The 22,384-nt window shown below is 59.4% G+C and overlaps 1 protein-coding gene across 2 annotated transcripts in view; it reads left to right on the top strand.

Annotated features, from left to right (window-relative positions):
• The first annotated feature begins 613 nt into the window (after positions 1 to 613).
• Positions 614 to 22,384, top strand: part of RASGRF1 (Ras protein specific guanine nucleotide releasing factor 1) — a 36,188-nt gene continuing 14,417 nt past the window's right edge. For both annotated transcript variants that reach the window (XM_054387985.1, XM_054387984.1), the window contains exons 1-11: positions 614 to 889; positions 9,929 to 10,035; positions 11,080 to 11,227; positions 12,815 to 12,907; positions 14,255 to 14,508; positions 16,767 to 16,846; positions 17,570 to 17,763; positions 18,297 to 18,406; positions 19,533 to 19,651; positions 20,597 to 20,757; positions 21,589 to 21,652. In XM_054387985.1, the coding sequence (XP_054243960.1) occupies positions 614 to 889; positions 9,929 to 10,035; positions 11,080 to 11,227; positions 12,815 to 12,907; positions 14,255 to 14,508; positions 16,767 to 16,846; positions 17,570 to 17,763; positions 18,297 to 18,406; positions 19,533 to 19,651; positions 20,597 to 20,757; positions 21,589 to 21,652 (1,606 nt within the window). The remainder of the gene's footprint in view (positions 890 to 9,928; positions 10,036 to 11,079; positions 11,228 to 12,814; positions 12,908 to 14,254; positions 14,509 to 16,766; positions 16,847 to 17,569; positions 17,764 to 18,296; positions 18,407 to 19,532; positions 19,652 to 20,596; positions 20,758 to 21,588; positions 21,653 to 22,384) is intronic.

Raw genomic sequence — 22,384 nt, 5'->3', positions numbered from 1 at the left:
CTTGCTGGGGTCGGGGATCCGGGGGTGGGGTGTTCCCGTGTTCGCAGGGCTCCGATGTTGCCAGGGTAATCCCTCCCCAGCCAGTACCCCTCGGCCCAGGGTGGCGAGGGCGGCCCCGGGGATAGCAGCACCGCCACCCCCGCAGCCGGCGGCAGGGCACGGCTAGCCCCGCCGCGGAGAGGAGCCTTTCGGCTGCGCTCGGTTCGGTTCGGTTCCGCTCGGCCCGGCTCGGCTCGGTTCGGCTCCACTCGGCTCGGGCCGGCGCTGACGGGCTCCCGGTGCCGCCGCTGGCTCCGGCATCACATGACTCGCCCCGTCCGCGGTTTACGCGGCTCCGGGACGCGGCGCTCCCCGGGCAGAGCTCCCGCTGCCGCCGGTACCGAGCGGGGCAGGGGCAGGGGCAGGGGCAGGGGCAGGGGCAGGGGCAGCGGCAGCGCGGCGAGGCTCGGCCGCGGCATGAGCCGCCGCCAGCGCGGCGGTAACGACCGCCGGCTCCTCTCCGGGGGCAGCGGGAGCCGCTGATGCGGGCGCGGGGGCTGCGGCTGCTCGCCAGGGACCCGCCCGCCGGTCGCCCGGCGGGGACCATGTGAGGAGCCGGCGGTTGCCCAGCAAGATGCAGAAGGGGATGCGGCTCAATGACGGGCACGTCACCTACCTGGGGCTGCTGGCGAAGAAGGACGGCGCCAGGAGGGGCTACCTGAGCAAGCGGGGCTCCGACCACACAAAATGGCACACCAAGTGGTTCGCGCTGCTGCACAACATGCTCTTCTACTTCGAGACCGACTCCAGCTCCCGGCCCTCGGGGCTCTACCTGCTCGAGGGCTGCGTCTGCGACCGGGCGCCCTCTCCCAAGCCCTCCCTCTCGGCCAAGGACTCCCTGGAGAAGCAGGTGGGCGACATGCGGGGAGTATCCCCCCCCCCCCCCCAAACTTCCTACACCTCGTCGGGGGTGATGCCCCTGGGCCGACCCTGTCTATGTTCCCCGGGGCTCCCGCTGCTCGGGACCTGCCCCACGCGTGACCGGGACTGGCCGTGACCAGGGAGCAATGGAGGGGGAATGCTCTCCGGGGCCAAACCTGCACCCCTTTCCCGGGGCTCCCCGCGCCGCCCCGCCCTGCCGGGTGCCCCGGACCTGCCCCACGCGTTGCCAGGGCCGGGGGCTACCGGTGAGGGTGGCGGTTACCGGCGCGGGGGGATGCCCAGCGGGGCCGCAGTGCCGGGGCTCCGGTCGCGCTGCCAGCGCACCCCAGGGCAGCGCCGAGTCCATTCGCAGTGGGGGTGTCGGGCTCTGCCAGTTCCTTCCCCCCCCCCCCGTTAATTAGCCGCCGGTAATTAGCGGCAGGGCGCCCCCCGGCGGCTGCGGAGCCCCACGCGTGTCCGCGGCACTGTCGGGGTCCGGGGACCCCCGGGACTCCCGTGAGACCGTTCGGCTTCGCCATCCCCAGCCTGACGCAGCCCCCCCAGCCCCGTGTGCTCCCTCCAGGGGTTTACCAGGGGGCGAACCCGCCCCCGCGGCTGGGGCAGCTGGGCCGTGGGTGTGTGTGCTGGGGGGACACAAGTCCCTGGTTTCACGCAGTTCCACCCCACTCCTCCTCCCCGCGCATGATCCGGTCATGGACCCTGGTGGAAATACAGTGTGTGCCCTCCCCGGACAGTGAGAGAAGGGCACCCAGTGGCCCCCCTGCCACCCGCGTGGCTGGCACTTGGCTCCTGGCCAGATGCTGATGTCTGCGGGTGGAATGGCACCGAAATGGCAATGCTGGTGCGAGGCCCCAGGAGAATCAGGGTGACCCCCCCCTTCCTGGGTAGTGCCAGCTGCAGGGATGGTGGCACCCGATGGACACAGGGCTTGGTGTCTGTCCCCTTGCTGTGCCTGGGCAGGGTGGCACCAAGCGTGGCATAGCAATGCTGGCCACCTCTGGCTTGTTTGTCTGGTGTTGGGGTGCATCTGAGTAGCTTGAGAGGGAAGGGGTTGGTGCCAGTTTAGGGGGGAGGAAGGATTGGTTTCCAGTCTGGGGGTGCCCATCTCTGCCCGTTGCCGCCATAGCTCCCAAAATCCAGCTTCACCATCGTGGAGAGGAGCCTGCTGTGGGCACCCCTTGCCTGCTGTGCACGGAGTGTAGCTGTGCACCCATGGGTGCCAGTGTCACAGAGGGTACCAAGCACCCTTGGCAGGGAGGAGTGGAGTGGTTTTGGGGCACTGGCAGCCCAGGCTGTGTGCTGGCAGGAGGCACCCTGTGTTCTGGGTCCGGCTCTGCAGCTCTTGCATAATTCCTACCCAGGCTGGCTCCAGGAACGGTGGCAAGCAATGCTGGCAACTACAGCCGGGCTCCGGGCACCCCGTGGGCACAGCCGGAGGGAATGAACCCTGTCATTAATTACCCCTGGCAAACGAGGGCACACGCGGCATCCCAAAAAGCCCTGCCAGGAGAGTGAGGCAGCGCAGTCCCACTGCTCATGGCATGGATCTTTGCTCCTGGCAGCAGGCACAGGAACGTCTCCCTGTTGGGATCAAGATCCCGTTATTGCTGGGAACAGCTGTGCCTCTGCTTGGCACCAGCACTGGGGTATCACGGGTGGCATGGCCATGGCAGCCAGGAGGGGTCTGTGTTGGCAGGGGGAGGGTCACACTGCCCTCCTGTGCTGCCAGCCTCAGCTGACGGTCTGCGGGATGTCGCTGCGTGTCCTGCTTCCATCTGCTGGCTCTCTGGGCATGGATCCCACTGGCTCTGGGTTTGGATCCCTCTATCTCTTTGGGCTTGGATCCTGCTGGCTCCCTGGGTTTGGATCCCTCTGTCTCTCTAGGCATGGATCCCACTGGCTCTGGGTTTGGATCCCTGTGTCTTTCTGGGCATGGATCCCACTGGCTCTGGGTTTGGATCCCTGTGCCTCTCTGGGCTTGGATCCCACTGGCTCTGGGTTCGGATCCCTGTGTGTCTCTCTGGGCATGGATCCCACTGGCTCTGGGTTTGGATCCCTGTGTCTCTCTGGGCATGGATCCCACTGGCTCTGGGTTTGGATCCCTGTGTCTCTCTGGGCTTGGATCCCGCTGGCTCTCCATGTCCTGGCTCCTGTTTTGTGCCAGGGGGACAGTTTGGGGAAGGCAGACCCCAGGGCAGAGACTGGCAGCCCCTTCCCAGTGCAGGTGCCCTGAGGGGGTTATCCTGGCTCAGGGGGCTTGCTGCCCCCCCAGGATGTTCCCCTGGATCAGCACTGGGACCATCACTTTGTACCCAGCCAGGACAGGTTCAGAGGTAGTGCCTACCATTGATGCCTGCAGCTTTGCCAGCTGAGCTGTGGCACAGCAGAGGAAGGAAGCAGTAGGGTGTTTGTGGTGCAAACCTGCACCATGCAGGAGGTCTCTAAGGAGCAACTCTGGGTTCTGTAGCCCAGATCAAGCATTCCCTTCCTGGTGCCCAGCTGGGTTTGGCACTGCCAGCTCTTCCCATGGGAAGAAGGAAATTTCCTGCCTTGCCTGTGATCACATCAGTTGTTTGCTGAGAGTGTTTGTCCCCCTGGGTGGTGGCAGCTGGAGCTGGAGAACAGTGCTCCCTGCAGCAGGGCAGCTCCAACCTGGACTTCTTCCTTCTATGGAGTAAAGCCTGGGAGGTTTCAAAGCCCCTGGAGAGGAGGGGGAGGTTTAAAAGGTGAGGTCTTCAAAACCCATGTGTCGTGCTTTGGTGAGAATTTTTGCTGAGAACACAAGAGTGTTTCCAGCCTGTGGTTGTGTGAGGGCAAAGGAGCAAAGTTACTTGAGAAACTGAGAACCCAAGGAGAGGTTTTGGCCACCTCTGGACACTTTCTGGTCCTGTTTTGTTTTCCCAGAAATGAGGTGTTCTTCAAACCAGGTTTATTCGAAAGATGTTTCAGTGCTGGGTGTGTTTCAGGCTGTGGCTCTGAGGAGAGGTCTGCCAGGTCCTCCTGCACTGCTCAGGCTTGATGCAGGACATTGGGCTGCTCATTGTGGTGGTGCTATGGGTGAGTGCCTGGCAGTGCTGGGGCAAGGGGTGCAGGGGGTGAAGCCTCCCTTTTATTCCTCCATGGTGTCCTGGCCATGCCACCCCCAGGCCCTGTTGTCCCCAGCCCCCTGAGGGTGTGGATGCTGGGATGTGGTTTCAGCTGGTCACATCTCCTGCTCCTTGGTGGAAGGGGCCATGAGAGACCCCCAAGTCCGTGGTGTGTGCCTGGAGAGGGTGGGCAGGATGCAAGGTGCCCTGAGTGGGACTGCAGATGGGATCATAGCAAGGGACTGAGCAGGAGCAGAGGTAGGAGCTGCTGCATCCCCCTCAGGACTGGGATGGCCCCAGTGGGGTGAGGGCTCTCCATGATCAGGCAGCAGGATCCCAGCTGGGCTTGCTCCAGGGGTCCATCCTGGAGTCAGATCTGCGGACCCACACCCTGGTGCCATGAGCTGTGCTTCACCAGCAGTCCAGGGCAGCTCAGACAAGAGCCAATGTGACACCAAGTCAAGAAGCAGCACTGTGCAAAACCCTCCACTTTGAAGCTCAGGAGCTGTCTGGAGCTCCCAGTCCTTTATTCCACAAAGCCTGGGAAGCTCTGGTGGGCACAGCCTGCAGCTGGGATTTTTCTTCCCCGTCTCCAGAGCATCTGCTGGGGATGGAGTAAGATTGTTCCTGCTACCAGGGGAGGCCCAAGGAAGTGTTTGGTGCTATGATGCAAAACTGAGGACCAGGTGATGTGAAGCTGGAGACCAGAGGTCAGTGGACAGAGGTGGCCAGTGGGATAGGAGAAGGCTTGTGGAAGTGATTGGCACATTGGGAAGGGAGATTGTTTTCCATCTCCCTGGGGTGTGTCCAGCTCTGGTCCTGCTTGTTTCCATGGGAAAAGCCAGGTCCCTTCTCAGCAGCAGCAGCACAAAGAGCAGTGGGCTCCACAGGCAGCCTGTCCAGTGGCACCCGTCCTTGAGATGCTGGAAGAGCTGGAGGTAAATGGAGCTGGGAGATGCTTGGATGCCTTGGGTGACCTCCTGGGGTACCTGCAGCAGCCCCAGCTGGGCTGGCAGCTCCAGCTCCCTCAGAGCCAAGCCCTGGTGGTCCTGCTCATGGAGCTGTTTCTGGCAACAGGAGAGCTCAGGCAGCTGTTAGGGCACAGTGGGATGGACCATGGGATCTGTGCTCATCCCTGCAGGAGATTCACTTGGGCAGAGCTCCTGGTACCCTCAGGAAGGATGAGCCAGGGACAAACATAGTCCTGCTCTGCAGATGGAACTGGGCAGGTGCCTGCTGCTGGTCCTGTTGGTGTAGAGGTTGCTGAGGGGCCTTTCAGAGCAGCCAGGCACTTGTCCACACCTTCTCCCCCACCATTAGGTGTAGGCATCTTTGCTGGGTGGTGCTGTCCCAGCCTCTGTGGTGCTGCTGCTGCCCCTGGGAATTCCTGGCTGCTTCCAGCCATAACCAGGAGAGACGTGGATGATGGGTTCCATCATGGGCACCTCTGTTAAGGGTCTGGGGTTATCCCAACTATGGGCCATGCTCTAGGTGAGTGGGGGCAGCAGCAGAGGACCCACAAGCAGCTTTGAATGTGGTCCTGAGATGGACAGGAAAGGGCTTGAGCAGGGCACAGCTGCAGTCTTGGTGGCAAGAGGGGACAGATCCCAGCTGCTTCTTCAGGCCAACAGGGCAGGGGAGGGGTTGTCCCTTTTGTGCTGGGCACTGGTGAGGCCACACCTCGACTCCTGGCTTCAGTTTTGAGCCCCTCACCCCATCCACTGATGCCTGTGTGGTATGGGCGATGCCAGTGTGCCCCCCTGCCAGCGCTGCCAGCACCTGATACGGCTGGTGCCCACCCTTATGGTCCCTCCTGAAGCAGAGAGCAGAAACTGCAGAATCTGGGTTTTTTTTTCCTCCTTGTCAGCAAGGAGAGGAGCTGCCCAACCACCCATCTCCTCCTCCTGAGTGCCAGGTCCCCCCCGAGCAGGCTCTATGTAGGTCAGGAGTTAAAAGCTGCCCTGGATTTTCAGATGCATCCACCCGGAGCAGGGACTTCTCCTCTCATGCCCTTCCTGCCAGCTGCAGCAACCACCAACGGCATCAGCACCTACCTGTATGCCAGGCGGTGGACCTGGCATGGTAGGGAGTGTCCCCACTGCAGAAGGATGGAAAAATCCCTGGAATGGGATAATAAAACTGGGGAAAAAAAAGGGATTTTTTTTTTTTTTCAATCCTGGAATCACAGAATTGGTTTGGTTGGAAGAGACCTTTCAGATCATGGAGTCTAACCATTCCCCCAGCACTGCTAGGTCACCACCAAACTGTGTCCCTCAGCACCACATCTCCAGGGCTTTGAAACCCCTCCAGGGATGGGGACTCCCCCACTGCACTGGGCTGCCTGGGCTCAAGGGTCAGAAATTGTTCCTGATGTCCAACCTAAACCTCCCCTGGGGCAACTTGAGGCTGTTTCCTCTTGTCCTGGAAGAAGAGACTGATCCCAACCTGGCTCCAGCCTCCTTTCAGACAGTTGTGGAGAGCCAGAAGGTCTCCCCTCAACCTCCTTATCTCCAGGCTGAACACCCCCAGGTCCCTCAGCTGCTCCTCCCCAGCCCTGTTCTCCAGACCCTTCAGCAGCTTCATTGTCCTGCTCTGGACCTGCTCCAGCTCCTCAATATCTATTTTCTGTTGGGAAATGGCATAGTTTTAAAGCTTTTGGGGATTGATTTATTATTTAATTGAATGAAGCAAGCAGCAGAGTGAAGCCCTCCAGGAGCTCAGCTGGACCAGCAGCAGCTTTGACCATGCAGCCCTGGTTCAGCTTTGCCCTTTCTGCCAAACCAGCAGATTGTTGGTTTATCCTTGGTGCTGTGGTGTGAATGCTAGGCTTAGGGTCCTGTGCCACCAGCCTTTTGCCCCTTCTGGACCTTGAGCTGATGGCTGGGCACTGACCGAGGCTGTGTGAGCAGAAGGGGATGGCACAGACCAGTTGGGCATTTAGGAACTGGAGCCCTGGCACCTTCCTGTTGGCTTTTATTGAGGTTATGGAGGATGGAGAAGGCCAAGTGGGTGGGAACTGGCATCAGATGGGCATGCCAGTAGGTGAAGTGCATCTTTGGGTATGCAGAGCCCCTGTGGTGAACAGGTCCCTGTGTCCCAGGGCAGCAGGACCCACGTCTTGGAGTGCAGTTTTGCTTCTCCAGTGCTGGGCATGGCAGGAGGGCAGAGGCTGCACTGCCTGTGCCAGCCCAGGGACACCAGCCAGGCAGGAGGACATTTCTGGGGAGACAGTCCCTGCACATTAATCCCTTGGGTTGTCTCCTTCATTAATTCAAAGTCGTTTGCTGAGGTTCTGGATGCAGAAATAGCTCCTGAGCAGTACTGTGCTGTGGGACTCTCCTCCCAGTCAAAACAGACAAACTGGTGCCAGGATCTTCTGCTGGAAAAGACCTTGCAGATCATGGAGTCCCAACACTTAACCCAGCACTGCCAGGTCACCACTAAACCATGTCCCTCCATACCACATCTGCACAGCTTTGAAACCCCTCCAGGGATGGGGACTGCACCAGGGAGGTCTTCAAAGTGACCATAGGGGCACAAAATGGGTGTGAGAAGCAGCAAGTTGAAGCTGTGCTTCTAAGCTGTGGCCTTTGATGTGTTCTGGTCTAACAGCAGGGTCACAGTTCAGGTGGAGATCAGAGCTGGTGGGACTTCCGCTCTTCCAGCAGCTTCCCAGCTGCTGGACTGGGTTAACTGGGAGTGACAGGGGAGCTGTGGCTGTGTCCTTGCAGGAACTGGCTTTAGTAGTCTGTGGAGCAAGGAACTGGTACCAAACCATCCTGCTCACAAACCCTGCAGTGATGCCCTGGCCATGGTGGGAAGCTTTGGTCTCACCTGGAAACCACCATCTACAAAACCTTCAGGAGCTGGGATTAGCTGAGCCAGAAGCTGTCTGGTGTGTCTGGACATGTCCTGATGAACACACTGAGGTGAAGCAAGAGAGACAGGGTGGGCACCTGTCCCTGGTCCCATGCCCTGATCCCTGCTCCAGTCCTGCTGTGGGCTCTGCCACTCCTCATTGTAAAGTCCAACAAGTCCTGAAGCTGCTCGAGATGCTGCTTTCCCAAGGTGCCAGTGAAGATCAGTGTGATCTGACCTGGTGCCTGGTCCTGCCGTGGGCATAGGGCTCACAGTGGGTGCTGCATGGTGCCATGGGAGCTGCAGTGCCTGGGAAGGGCAGCCTAAAGACTCCCCATCCCATCCCATCCCGAGGGAGCCATGCAGGCATCTCCCCATGTTCTGGTCCTGGAGGCTCAGCTGAGCTCTCACTGTTGGCATCTGTGGAACTGATTTCTTCACGTGGCACTGGGGCATGAGGGGGCATCTGGGCTGAGAAGAGGCTTTCCCACCCCTCATGTCCCTGGGTGCTGGGGCTGGGAAGTGCCTGGGCACAGCTGATGGTTTGAGTTGGTGTTTCAGGAGGAGGATTTCCAGGCCTGCCAAGCTGAGGAGCTCTTGCTGCTGCTGTTGGCAAGGGAAGGGACGTGAGAGGTGGGCACAAAGCAGAGGCACAGAGCTGCTGCACACCCTCAAAGAGCCAATGCTGGGGGAGAGTTTTCCACCAGCCATGTCTTGGTGCCAATAAAAGCTTTGGGGGTGGGAGGGAGAAGAAGGGGGCGAGAAGTGAAGGGCTGCAGAGCTGCGGCAGCTCCAGCTGTGCCCTGCAGACAGGAGAGCTGCCAGCCTGGTGCCTGGAGCTCTGGCCAGCTTGGATGGGTTGGGAAGGGGTGGGAGATGGACAGTGGAGGGGGCTCCATGAGGAGAAAGCTTGTCCACATGATTAGCAGGAAACAGATGTTGCACCTACAGGATCCTGCATGGAAGTAGCTTCTCAGTCCAAGAAGAACATTGAGGAGCTGGAGCAGGTCCAGAGAAGGGCAGCAAAGCTAAAGCTGGTGAAGGGTCTGGAGAACAGGGCTAGTGAGGAGCAGCTGAGGGAACTGGGGTTGTTCAGCCTGGAGAAAATGAAGCTGAGGGGAGATCTGTCTCTCTACAACTCCTTCTCCTCTTTGGCCCCAGGTGGGCTGAGGAAGCTCAAGAGGATGTTTCTCAGGCTGTTGCCCATTGAGATGAGCCTAAGGTGGGCATGGTGCTGGATGGAGGAGCTGGGTGTCCATCTGCACACCTGTGCTGCCTGCCCCAGCATCACCTGGGAGCAGTGCCTGGCTGTGTCCCAGTTCCAGTGGAAGCCTGCAGCATCCGTCTGGATCCATCTCCTCAGCCCAGTGGGGCTGGTTAGGGATGGGAAGGGGATGAGGGTGGCTGGGGAGGCCAGGGAGGAGCTGCAGCTGCTGCAGGTGGGGTTTGCTGGGATGTGGTGGGGTCTTTGCTGCCGTGGGCATTAGCTCAGCAGCCTGGCTGAGCCCAGCAAAGGAGCTGGTGGCTCGGGATGGGCTTTTCCTGGTGGCTCCATTCCCCTTATCCGGCCACCCTCCAGCCCTGCAGGTGGGGCTGTCTCCTAGGAGACCACAGGAGGCTGAGTAGCAGCCCCGGCCGCGGCCATGGGCGGGCTGGCACCGAGTGCAATCAGCACAAACACCGCAAATGTCAAGGGAGGCTAAAAATAGCTGCTGCCCAGCTCTTGGAGCCTCCCGGCTCGCGTGGTGCCAGCCCCTGGCACCGGGAGCTGCCCAGCATACAGCCACAGGGCTTCCCGGTGGTGCCCAGTGCCAGGTGTGGCTGAACACCCTTCCTCATCCTCCCCATGCCCTGGGCAAGGGTTGTCCCCGGGGTGCTGCTCCTGGGTGGGTTTTATTTTAGCGGGAGCCTGGTGGGATTTCCCCCTGGAGCCTCTCCCAGCCTCATCCTTAACCTTCCTGGCCAGGAGCAGCATCTCACCTGTTCTCCTGCTGCGGGGGCAGATGTGGGGCTTGGGGGTGAGGTGGGTCCCCAGGTGACCTCCCCTGTGCTTGCTCCCCCAGCATTACTTCACTGTTAACTTCAACCACGAGAACCAGAAGACCCTGGAGCTGAGGACCGAGGACGCCAAGGACTGCGACGAGTGGGTGGCAGCCATAGCTCATGCCAGGTATCGCCCTCTGCCAGCCCTGACTAGGGCATGGGGGTGTTAGAGGCAAAGCTGTGCCCAAGAGTGACTGCTGACAGAACTGTGGGCACAGAGCCGTTGAGCTGGGAACTGTGGGGCGCCTCTGACCCCCAACTCCATGCTGGGGATTCTCATGCCATGCAGGGGCCTGCATTCAGACATCCCTGTGCCTGCCCAACCCCATCCCTATCCCATGCTACCATGGCAGGCTGGCACTGCCTGTCCCAGCCTGGTGCCAGGGGCTGCCCAGTTCAGAGACCATCAGGAGCAGTTTCATCTGGAGTAGCAGAATTGGGCTGAAGGAGGTTTCTCCAAGCTGGTGGTTCTGTGACAAGGGAAATGCCATGCTTCTCGCTCGCCGTGGGAGGGTGGTCAGGAGCTGGCACAGTGAAGGCGGGTGCCAGGCTGGCAGTGAGAAACAGGGGGACAGGTGGGTGTTGTATGGAGGAGATGAGAGAAGCATCTTGGCAAGAGCAGATGTTCCTAAGGGCTTGAGCCACTGGTGTGCTCCTTCCCTGGAACAAGTGCCACAGGTTGCTCAGGGAGGTTGTGGATGCCCCCTCCCTGGAGGTGTTCAAGGCCAGGCTGGCTGAGGCCGTGAGCATCCTTGCTCTTGTGGGAGGTGTGCCTGCCCATGGGTTTGAACTAGATGATCTTTAAGGTCCATTCTGACCCAAACCATTCAATGAATCTAGGAACTGGTGGGATGTGGAGGTGGGACCCTTGCCTAAGACTTTTTTTTTGGGGGGGTTCCTTTGTCTCTTGCCCCATTTCCTTACAATTTGCACCCTCTTGAGGAACCCAAGGCCTCTCCAAACCAGTCCCAAGTAGCAGCATCCCAAACTGGGAGATCTGCCTCCCGCTTGGTTCGCCCTGCAGGTACCCTGAGCTGGAGGGCCAAGGGCAGGAGAACCGCCCCCCAAGACCCACAGTGGGCAGAGATCTCCCTGTCCATGCCCATGGCAGGGGGTGGCACGGAGCGGGGTTCCCGGGGAGGAGAGGCTCTGACACCCACGTCCCCTGCAGCTACAGGACGCTGGCGACGGAGCACGAGGCGCTGATGCAGAAGTACCTCCATCTCCTGCAGATCGTGGAGACGGAGAAGACTGTTGCCAAGCAACTCCGGCAGCAGATCGAGGACGGGGAGATCGAGATCGAGCGCCTGAAGGCCGAGGTGAGGAGCCTGGCACGGCCCTGCCTGGCACGGCCCTGCCGCCGCGCAGGGCTCCCCGGGGTTGCTGCGCGGGTGGCACCGCCACGCTGGCAGGGACCGGGCGATGTCACAGCGCTGGCGTCAGGGAGCCACACTGGTTTGGGTGAGCCAGCCTGGACTCTTCTCTTGTGTCACCTTCGCTGGGGGTGTTCCCTGCAAGAGCCAGACAGGGGGAGCTGGGGATCTTCAGCTCGGAGGAGACTGAGCGGGGACCTCTTTCCTGTTTGTAAATACCTAAAGGGTGAGTGTCAGGAGGATGGAGCCAGGCTCTGCTCGGCGATGCCCAACGACAGGACAAGGAGCAATGGGTGGAAGTTGAGGCATGGGAAGTTCCGTGGAAACAGGAGGAAGAATTATTTCCCTGTGAGGTTGACAGAACACTGGAACAGGCTGCCCGGGGGGGTGGTGGAGTCTCCCTCTCTGGAGGTATCCAAGACCTGCCTGGATGAGTCCCTGTGTGACCTGCTCTAGGTGATGCTGCTCTGGCAGGGGGGTTGGACTGGATGATCCCTCGAGGTCCCTTCCAGCCCCTGACATTCTGTGATTCTGTGACTGTGGCCACCCCGGTGAGGGGAGGAGGGCTGGCTGTGGGATGCTGCCTTGGCAGGGAAGGGTTTGCTCCAGCGATGGGGCTGGGAATGGGCTGCTGAGTGCTCACTGGCTTCAGGAGTGGGTCTTCAGAGACCTTCTAGTGGCCTTTCAGTGCTCAGAAACCTGGGGACAGACTTCTGAGCAGGGCCTGTTGTGACGGGACCAGGGGTGATGGTTTGAGCTAAAGGAGGGAGGTTCAGATTGGAGAGAAGGGAGAAATGCTTGACACTGGGTATGGGGAGAGCCTGGCCCAGGTTGCCCAGAGAGATGGGAGATGTTCCATCCCTGGAGCCATTGCAGGTCAGGTTGGGGCTCTAGTTGCAGATGTCTCTGCTGATTGCAGGAAGGTTGGACTGGATGAGCTTGAAAGGTCCCTTCCCACCCAAACCAATCTGGGGTTCCATGATTCTGACTCCTGATGGGTGCCAAACCCCCTCTGGAAGCAGAGGTTTAGTGAAAACAATGCTGAAGGAGAAGGTGGACAGGGACAAGGTGCTGCTGACTGAATTCAGCAGCACAGATTTCATAGATTCACAGAATGGTTTGGGTTGGAAGGCACCTTAAAGATCACCCAGTTCCAGCCTCCTGCCATTGGCAGGGACATCTCCACTAGACCAGGTTGCTCAAGGCCCCATCCAACCAGGCCTCCAGGGAGGGGGCATCCACAACCTCCCTGGGCGACCTGTTCCAGTGTGTCACCACCCTCACTGGAAAGAATTTGGGATTAAAGAAAGGGAACTGGAGGCAGAGCCCCCTGGGAGGGTGCTCAGGGCACATCATGCAGAAACACCAGAGCATGGAAGATCCATCTGATGTTCTAAGATGATCTGCTTCATCCACCTTCTCCCACGAGGACAGCAGCAGCGTGGCATGTCCCCTGGCACTGTGTGGTTGCCCTCATCTCCTGGGTTGTGCCAGGATGCCCAAGGTGACTGCTCCCCCACCTTGTGCCTGCAGATAGCCTCCCTGCTGAAGGACCACGAGCGCATCCAGGCTGGCCAGACCAGCGCGCCCAGCGACGATGACAGCGACATCAAGAAGATCAAGAAGGTAGGTGGTGGCTGGAGAGCAGCACTGGGGACAGAGGCAGTGCTCAGCAGGGTCCTGGTGCTCGTGGTGGCGTAGCAGATGTTGGAGCAGTTGGTCTGGGGGAGCTGTCTGAGGAGGTGGCTCTGTTTTTTTTTTGTTTTGTTTCGTTTTCTGAAGAGGAAAAAGTGGTTTGCAAACCTAGAAGCTCTGCTGGTTGGGTTTGTTCTGTGGGGCACTCCAGCGGAGTAGGGTGTCCCTGCCCAGGTGGCCTCACCTGCCAGCAGCACCTCTGACATCTTGCCCTGCAAGGAAAAAGCCCCCGGCCCAGCAGTGTCCCTGCAGGGAGTGATGGACCCTGTGAGGAAACCTGCTCTGAACAGGAGCAGACACGACAGTGATGAGACAAGAGCCTCAAGCTGCCCCAGGGGAGGTATAGGTTGGACACGAGGAGCAATTTCTTCCCTTTGATGGTCATCAAGGCCTGTCCCAGGTTGCCCAGGGCAGTGGTGGAGTCCCCATCCCTGGAGGGGTTTCAAAGCCATGGAAATGTGGTGCTGAGGGCCATGGTTTGGTGGTGACCTGGCAGTGCTGGGGGAATAGTTGGACTTCATGATTTTGAGACCAGCTGCCACCTGGCTCCAGCCTCCTTTCAGGGAGCTGTAGAGAGCAACGAGTTCTCCCCTCAGCCTCCTTTTCTGCAGGCTGAACAACCCCAGGTCCCTCAGCTGCTCCTCACCAGACCTGTTCTCCAGATCCTTCATCAGCTTTGTTGTCCTCTCTGGACCTACTCCAGCCCTTCAATGTCCTCCTTGGAGTGAGGGCTCAAAACTGAACCCAGGATTCTAGGTGTGGGCTCACTGGTGCCCAGTAAAGGGGGACAATCCCTGCCCTTCCCTTGCTGGCTACACTGTTCCTCAGGAAGGGTTGGAAGCTCTTTGGGGAGTCCAAGTGCACCTCTGTGTGGTTGGGTGCCCAGACACGTGCTGGCCCCAGGGGGGCCTTTGGTGCCCCAGTTCCATAAATATCTGAGGGGTGGGTGTCAAGAAGAAGGTGCCAGGCTCTTTTTGGTGGTGCCCAGTGATAGGACAAGGAACAAGGGGTACAAGCTGGGACACGGGAGGTTCCACCTGGACAGGAGACACTTCTTTGGTGTGAGGGTGCTGGAGCCCTGGAGCCGGCTGCCCAGAGGGGTGGTGGAATCTCCTTGTGTGGAGACTTTCAAGGCGCACCCGGCCGTGTCCCTGTGTGACCCGCTCTGGGTGCCCCTGCTTTGGCAGGGGGGGTGGGCTGGGTGATCTCCAGAGGCCCCCTCCAGGCCCCCCGTTCCGTGATGCTGTGATTGATGGGGTGGTTGCTGCTCGCTGGCAGGTGCAGAGCTTCCTGCGGGGCTGGCTGTGCCGCAGGAAGTGGAAGACCATCATCCAGGACTACATCAGGTCCCCCCACGCCGACAGCATGCGCAAGAGGAACCAGGTCGTCTTCAGCATGCTGGAGGCCGAGGCTGAGTACGTCCAGCAGCTCCACATCCTGGTCAACAACTTCCTGCGGCCGCTGCGGATGGCTGCCAGCTCCAAGAAGCCTCCCATCACACACGACGACGTCAGCAGCATCTTCCTCAACAGGTCAGTGCCACTCCGGCCCCCAGCAGCTCTGCAGCTCCGTGGCCACGAAGGCCAGTGGCATCCATGGTGGTTTGGCCCTGGCCTGGAGGACAGATGCCCACCAAAGCCACTCTATTGCTCCCCCTCTTAAATGGACAGGGGGAGAGGGGGAAAAAAAGGTAACAAAGGGCAATAGTAGGATAGAAGCAATTTTAGTAACAACCATGAGCAAAAAGCAATAGACTGCATGGGAGCGAAAGCAGAGAGAGAGGTTAGCCTCTGCTTCCCATCAGCAGGACGATGGTCGGGCTCGGGAAGCAGGGCTCTCTGAGCTTGGTGGTTCCTTGGCAGGATAGACACCATGGACAAACTCCCCACTTCCTTCTTTCACTTCATTCTTATAGCTGAGCTGACATCATGTGGCATGGAACACCCCTTTGGCCAGTCTGAGTCAGCTGGCTCAGCCGTGTCCCCTCCCGAGGTGTGCCCACCCCTCAGTGTATTCCTGGGGCAGGGAAGTGTTGAAAAGACACAGCCTGGATACTTAGTCAACAGCAGCCAAAACACTGCAGTGTTATCAAAACACAGCACTAGAAAGATGCTGTGAGGAGAATTAACTCCAGCTCAGCGAAACCCAATACAGCATCCTGGCCGGGATCAGGAATAGTGTGGCCAGCAGGAGCAGGGAAGTCATCCTGCCCCTGTTCTCAGCATTGCTTAGGCTACACCTTGAGTACTGTGTCCAGTTCTGGGCCACTCAGTTTAAGAAAGATGTTGAGTTGCTGGAACATGTCCAGAGAAGGGCAACAAAGCTGGGGAGGGGTCTGGAGCACAGCCCTGTGTGGAGAGGCTGAGGGAGCTGGGGGTGTTTAGCCTGGAGAAGAGGAGGCTCAGGGAAGAACTTATTGCTCTCTACAACTGTCTGAAGGTGGTTGTAGCCAGGTGGGGGCTGGTTTCTTCTCTTCTTGTTCTCAAGCAGAACAAGAGGACACAGTCTCAAGCTGTGCAGGGGGAAGTTTAGGCTTGGTCTTAGAAAGAAGTTCTTCACAGAAAGAGAGATTGCCCATAGGAATGGGCCGCCCAGGGAGGTGGTGGGGATGGCATCCCTGGAGGTGTTTAAGAAGAGACTGGATGAGGCACTTAGTGCCATGGTCTGGTTGATTAGATGGTGTTGGGTGATAGGTTGGACTTGATGATCTTGGAGGTCTCGTCCAACCTGGTTGATTCTGTGATTTCTGTGATGGCAGAGCCAAGCTGGCAGCCTCCAGCCAGGTGGGGCACTGCTCACACCGTAGCACACCTCGTAGATGTTGGGGTACTTGGTGCCAAGGGGGTCTTCAGCAGCTTGGAGCTGATTTGATCCAACTAGATGAGCTTCTAAGGTTCCTTCCAAGCCAAGCTATTCTATGATTCTGTGGATGGTAGCCATGGATGGAAGCTCACCATCCCCATGGGACACCTGCACGAGCAGCCTGTGGAGCACTTGGCCCTGACGGGAGGTGCCACAGGGCTTGATGCTCTGCTAGCAGCTGAGGCTGCCAGGAGCCTACCTGTAGGAGCTCCTGGCTCTGGTGGAGGGGAGGATGGTGTCCTTGGGCATTGAAAGCAGCCCAGAGGTAATGATGGAGGATGTCCCGGGAGGTGGTTTGGAGGGGCAGGTGTAACTTCTCCTGCAGCTGCTGCGAAGTGTGCTGGGAACAGCCATGCCCAGGAGGTGACAGTCTCTGACTGCAGCCATGCCATGGTGATGCCACATGTATCACCAGGGTGTGCCAAGTTTAACAGCAGCTCTGTCATAGAATCCCAGACTGGTTCGGGTGGAAAGGGACCTTCAAAGTTGATCCAGTCCATCCCCGCTGCAATCATCAGGGACATCTGCAACAGCAGATTGCTCAGAGCCCCAAACAACCTGACCTGCAATGGCTCCAGGGATGGGCATCTCCCACCTCTCTGGGCAGCCTGGGCCAGGCTCTCACCACCCTCTGAGCCACCTGCTGTAATTGTAGATGTCCCTTCTCCCTGAAGGGAGGTTGGACTAAATGAATGTTAGAAGTCACTTCCAACCCAACCCATTCCATAATTCCCTGATTCTCTCCTCCTCTGTCCTCATCCATCATTCCTCGCATGACTTGGGGACCTTCTCTGACCCCCACCTTGTGCAGCCACCTCCCCAGGTCATCCAGGTTGTCCCCTGCTCCCTGCTGTGCTGGTGACTTTGCCTGATGCCTCATGGTTTGCTGTTGTCCACCTCTCTGCCCACCCCTCGGTTTCTCTTCCAGCGAAACCATCATGTTTTTGCACCAGATCTTCTACCAAGGCCTGAAGGCAAGGATATCCAGTTGGCCAACACTTGTGCTGGGTGAGTGCCCATGGCCTCCTCACCTCCTCATCCACCTCCTCCAGCTCCACAGGCCCTTTACAGTGAGACCCATCACACAGCACCTTGTTGCTTGTTCATGTTGGTGGTGGAGGGGAGGAGTGCAGCAAAGAAACCCCAGAAAACCCAAATTCCACCCAGTTTGGTGGGGCTTTGGAACAGGCTGCCCAGGGAGATGGTGGAGTCACCATCTCTGGAGGTGTTCAAGAAATGTGTGGACGTGGCACTTGGAGGCATGGTCTAATGGTCATGGAGGTGTTGGGTAGAAGGTTGTGGAGTCTCCTTCTTTGGAGACTTTCAAACCCCACCTAGATGAATTCCTGTGTTGACTACCCTAAGTGGTCCTGCTTTGGGAGGGGTGTTGGAGTCAATGATCTGGAGGTCCCTTCCAACCTCTAGCACACTGCGGAACCGTGAGGATCTCAGAAGGCTCTTCCACCCTTAACAACTCTATGGTTCTGTTCTGTGGGTCCTGCCTTCCTGGCTCTGCTGGTTGGTGGAAGGGGTGGGCTGGTGCACCTAGGAGAGCTGATGCTGAAGAGCTTTAGGCCCTCAAGTGGTTCTTCAAAGTGTTTGTAAACCCCAAACTGGGCAGCAGTTGGGCTTGCACAAACAGCACGAGGCCCCAGGGCATGGGTGATGAAGGACTGGAGCCCACGGGGCTGGACCTTCACATCCAGCTCCCCACCTCCTCTCTGCTGGCAGCTGACCTGTTTGACATCCTGCTGCCCATGCTGAACATCTACCAGGAGTTTGTGAGGAACCACCAGTACAGCCTGCAGATCCTGGCCCACTGCAAGCAGAACCGGGACTTTGACAAGCTGCTCAAGCACTACGAAGCCAAGCCCGACTGCGAGGAGAGGACCCTGGAGACCTTCCTCACCTACCCCATGTTCCAGGTGACTGCTGGTGCCACCAGCAAGCGTGGGGATTGCCACCACTGGCAGTCAGGGGTGGGCTGGGTGCTGCAAACCCGAGCTCCACAGCTGGCATCAGATGGTGGGGAGGCAAAGCCTGGGTGAAGATGGGCTGGAGCTGGACTCTTTGTGGTCCCACACTGCTCAGGGACCATGGCTGGGCTGGGAGGTGCTGGGCTGGGTGAAGCTGCTGGCTTTCTGGTTACCTCATGCTTCTGAGACAAGAATGGGGCATAGCAGGGGCCTGGTTCAAACTCCACACCCTGCCCCCTCTTTATGAAGCTGGAGGAGCTCCGAAGCTCTCAGAACCTCCCAGATCAGAGGCTCTGACACGTGGTGTTTCCAGCCATGGTGTCCTCAGCCTTGGTATCCCCAGGCATGGTCTCCTCAGCCATGGTGCCTCTGGCCATGGTGTCCCTGGCCACAGTGGCTCCAGGAGCAGCTCAGGGTGGGCACCCAGAGCCCTCTGTGCCCCCTGACTGTGCCATGGCTGATGCCCTGCTCCGCTGTGCCAGATCCCCAGGTACATCCTGACGCTGCACGAGCTGCTGGCCCACACCCCCCACGAGCACGTGGAGAGGAACAGCCTGGATTACGCCAAGTCCAAGCTGGAAGAACTCTCCAGGTCAGACCCACCACTGCTCTCCCTGGCCCCAGGGCAGCTCTCACAGGTTTGGGCAGGCTGGTGGCACCATGTGCTGCCCTTTGGGGTGGGCAGATCTGACCCACGGGATGTGGAGAGGTGCAGTGCCAATGGGATCAGGTGGCCTGAGTGCTCTGCAGCATCCACGGGGTGGAGATGGTGATGGAGGGGCTGTGCCATCCTGATGGGTTGGGAAGCAGGTGAAGCTCAGGCCTTGGTTCACTGAGAACCACTTGGCCATCCCTGGTGAGGGTGAAACCCCTGGTGAGCTGTTGGCACAGGGAGATCTGCCTGCCTGTGCCAGAGATGCTGTGGGTAGCACCATGGGAAGCTCACCCATATCTCCAGCTGCCCCCACACGCTGCTTGGGTACAGGCAGCAGGCAGATCCCCATGCCAGAGGGATGTCAGATGTCTGTGCCAGCTTAGCCAGGACCTGCCCTTCCATTGCCCTCAAAGGCTGAGCTGTTCCAGTGCCATCTCCTGTGCCAGTCTGGGGCTAGTGGGATGGGTGCCCAGCTGCTTCTGGACAAGGGCTGCATTTGCCAGGGCTCCTCGATGATGAATCTGAGGGTCTGGGGTGGCACTGAAAGGCTGGCTCTGCCTTCCCTGGTGCTGGTGGTGCTGCTTCATGGGACAGGACCAAGAGTCTCCAGGGTCTCCAGAGCAAGCAACCCAGGAACCGACCACAATTCCCTCTTTCTGCTCCTCTCCCTCTTCAGACCTCAGACCGAAGCGTTCCCTGTGTCCCAGCCTGGGGTGATGGCACCAAGCTCACCAGCACTCCTTGGTCCTGAGGAGATCCATGAAGTTCCCATCCCTTTTCCCACTCCTCAAGGAGCAGGGGTTGGACAGGACTGAGGGAGAACCTTTTTGCTTTTGCCCTCAACTTGAATCTTGTGATTTCTGAGCACCAAACACTTGGGTTGGGATGCTTGGAAGTCCAGGCTGATGTCACCTCCGAGCTGTGGGACTGTAGATGTCACCTGTAACTCCCTCGATGTTCCTTTGGATTGGGTCTCACCTGGGGCAGCCCTTCCCTGTGTCCAAAAGGATCTGCTGGGAAAGCTGCAAATCTAAGCCCTAGTTCTCTCCTCTTCCTCCTTCAGGATCATGCACGATGAGGTGAGCGAGACTGAGAACATCCGGAAGAACCTGGCCATTGAGAGGATGATCATTGAGGGCTGTGAGATCCTGCTGGACACCAGCCAGACCTTCGTGAGGCAAGGTACTGGCTTTGTGCCAGCCTCCTCCTCCCCCTCATCTCCCTCTTCCTCTCTGCAGAAGGTGCATTTTGGGGGCCTTTTAGCTGTCATCCGTTTCCTACCATCAGAGATGCCCAGGGATGCATCCTGAGCTCCCAGGCATGCCTAGGAGGAGCACCCAGGAGGTGCCAGGGTGGGCTGGGAACTGTGACTGATGTACTTTCACTCCCATTGGAACACCCAGGAGGTGCCAGGGTGGGCTGGGGCTGTGCCTGGTGTTCTCCCAGTCCCATCAGAGCACCCAGGATGTGCCAGGGTGGGCTGGGGCTGTGCCTGGTGTTCTCCCAGTCCCATCAGAACACCCAGGAGGTGCCAGGGTGGGCTGGGGGCTGTGCCTGGTGTTCTCCCAGTTCCATCAGAGCACCCAGGATGTGCCAGGGTGGGCTGGGGCTGTGCCTGGTGTTCTCCCAGTCCCATCAGAACACCCAGGAGGTGCCAGGGTGGGCTGGGGGCTGTGCCTGGTGTTCTCCCAGTCCCATCAGAGCACCCAGGAGGTGTCAGGGGGGGCTGGGGGCTGTGCCTGGTGTTCTCCCAGTCCCATCAGAGCACCCAGGAGGTGCCAGGGTGGGCTGGGGGCTGTGCCTGGTGCTCTCCCAGTCCCATCAGAACACCAAGGAGGTGCGAGGGTGGGCTGGGGCTGTGCCTGGTGCTCTCCCAGTCCCATCAGAACACCCAGGAGGTGCCAGGGTGGGCTGGGGCTGTGCCTGGTGCTCTCCCAGTCCCATCAGAGCACCCAGGAGGTGCCAGGGTGGGCTGGGGCTGTGCCTGGTGCTCTCCCAGTCCTGTCGGAGCACCCAGGAGGTGCCAGGGTGGGCTGGGGGCTGTGCCTGGTGCTCTCCCAGTCCCATCAGAGCACCCAGGAGGTGTCAGGGGGGGCTGGGGCTGTGAGTGGTGCTGTGCCCCCGCAGGGTCGCTGATCCAGGTGCCCATGTCGGAGAAGGGCCGGGTGCCCCGCGGGAGGCTGGGTTCGCTGTCGCTGCGCAAGGAGGGCGAGCGCCAGTGCTTCCTCTTCTCCAAGCACCTCATCATCTGCACCAGGGGCTCCGGGGGCAAGCTGCATCTCACCAAGGTGTGGGGGGCGCGGGGAAGGGAATGGTGCCTGCTGGGCTTGGAGCTGGTGCTGGGACACGGGTGGGGGACAGAGGCTGGCATTGGACTGGCCAGGCTCTTCTAATGACACTGGGGTCCAGCGCCACCTTCCCCTCCCTGGGTGCATCCTCATGGAGATGCCAGGCTGGGAGCAGTGGGTTTGCTGATTGAAATTATTTTGAGCAACTCCCTTCTTCCTTGAAGTTTTCCAACCAGAGCCTCAAAACTCTTCTCAAAACCAACCCATGATTCCTGGAGGATTTGGCATGGTCCTGGTGCTGTGGCAAGGATGTGCCAAGCTCTGAGCCATGGCAGAAGAGCATAAATCACAAATTCTTCATAAAAGACCCTGACCTGTGGCAGAAACCTCAATAGTCTGTTCAGGGAGGAGCTGAGGGGGTAGCCCAGCTCTGTCTCTCAGGCTTCCAGTCTCTCTCAGCCTGCTCCCAGGACTCTGTAGGTGGAAGTTTTGCAGTGGACTGAGCAAGAACCTCCCAGGAGCTGCTGGCTGCTGGCACTCAGGGACCAGCCTGGGGGCTGCAGGCCATGGGGGTGGTCAGCAGTGACAACCATGGGCTCTGGGGACCGTGGGGTGAAGCTGGTGTGACCTAACCCATGGACCAGGGGGCTGTGGGTTGCAAGTGGAGACCCACCAGTCAGGATGTGGCCCCAGGCTGTGTCAGCACCCAGAGCAGCACCATCCCACCCCATCCCCATCTCGGGGTGATGAGATTGAAGTATGGGATGGGGGTCTGGGGTGCAGCCCCCTGGGTAGGACCCTGCCCCTGAGCCCCCACTGCCATCCCCGCAGAACGGCGTCATCTCCCTCATCGACTGCACGCTGGTGGAGGAGCAGGAGAGCACCGATGAGGATGGTAGGTGCCTCCACCCCACCTGCATGCCTAGGGACCTGCTCAGCCCCTGCCCATGGGGGTAGCCTTGAAGGGTGGGCTTGTGGATGTCCCAGCAGGTGCTGAGCAGACAGGGGCATCTCAAAAGCAAAGCTGTGGCCACTCCAGGACCCCCTCTGCTGAGGTTTCACAGAGTCACAGACTGGTTTGGGTTGGAAGGGACCTTTGGAGATCCTCTTGTCCAACCTTGCTGCCTTGGGCAGGGACACCTTCCACTAGACCAGGTTGCTCAAGGTCCCATCCCACCTGATGTTGAACACTTGCTGTGGTGGGGCCTCCACAACCTCTTCCAGCAGCATGGCAGAGTCTCCTGCTGTGCACCCCAGGCAGCTTTGGGCTCTCCCCGTTGTGGGGAGTGGGCAAAGCCCATGGCCAGGGACGTGCCAGGGGTGTGGGTCCTGCTGGAAGCTGCACCTAACACCAGAGCCTGGGCACAGGGTTGCTGCTGGAGGCAACTGCCATGGTCCAGCATTGGGAGTGATGTGAGGGTGGTCAGTGCTGCTGCTGTCCCCTCTCCTGGCCCTGTGTCCTCCAGGACATTGCTGTCATCCAGCTCTGTGGTGTAAAGGCAGCTGCAGCAGAGATGGAGCGAGTTCAAGGGCTGAACAGTTGAGGAGGTCGTGATCTGGAAGTCCTCTGCTCTGAGGCCAGGCTGGAGAAGAGAAGGCTCCAGGGAGACCTTTAGGTGGCCTATCA

The sequence above is a fragment of the Indicator indicator genome, chromosome 16, assembly GCF_027791375.1.
Source record: "Indicator indicator isolate 239-I01 chromosome 16, UM_Iind_1.1, whole genome shotgun sequence".
Classification (NCBI taxonomy): domain Eukaryota; kingdom Metazoa; phylum Chordata; class Aves; order Piciformes; family Indicatoridae; genus Indicator; species Indicator indicator.
This window is presented reverse-complemented; position numbering and strand designations above follow the sequence as displayed.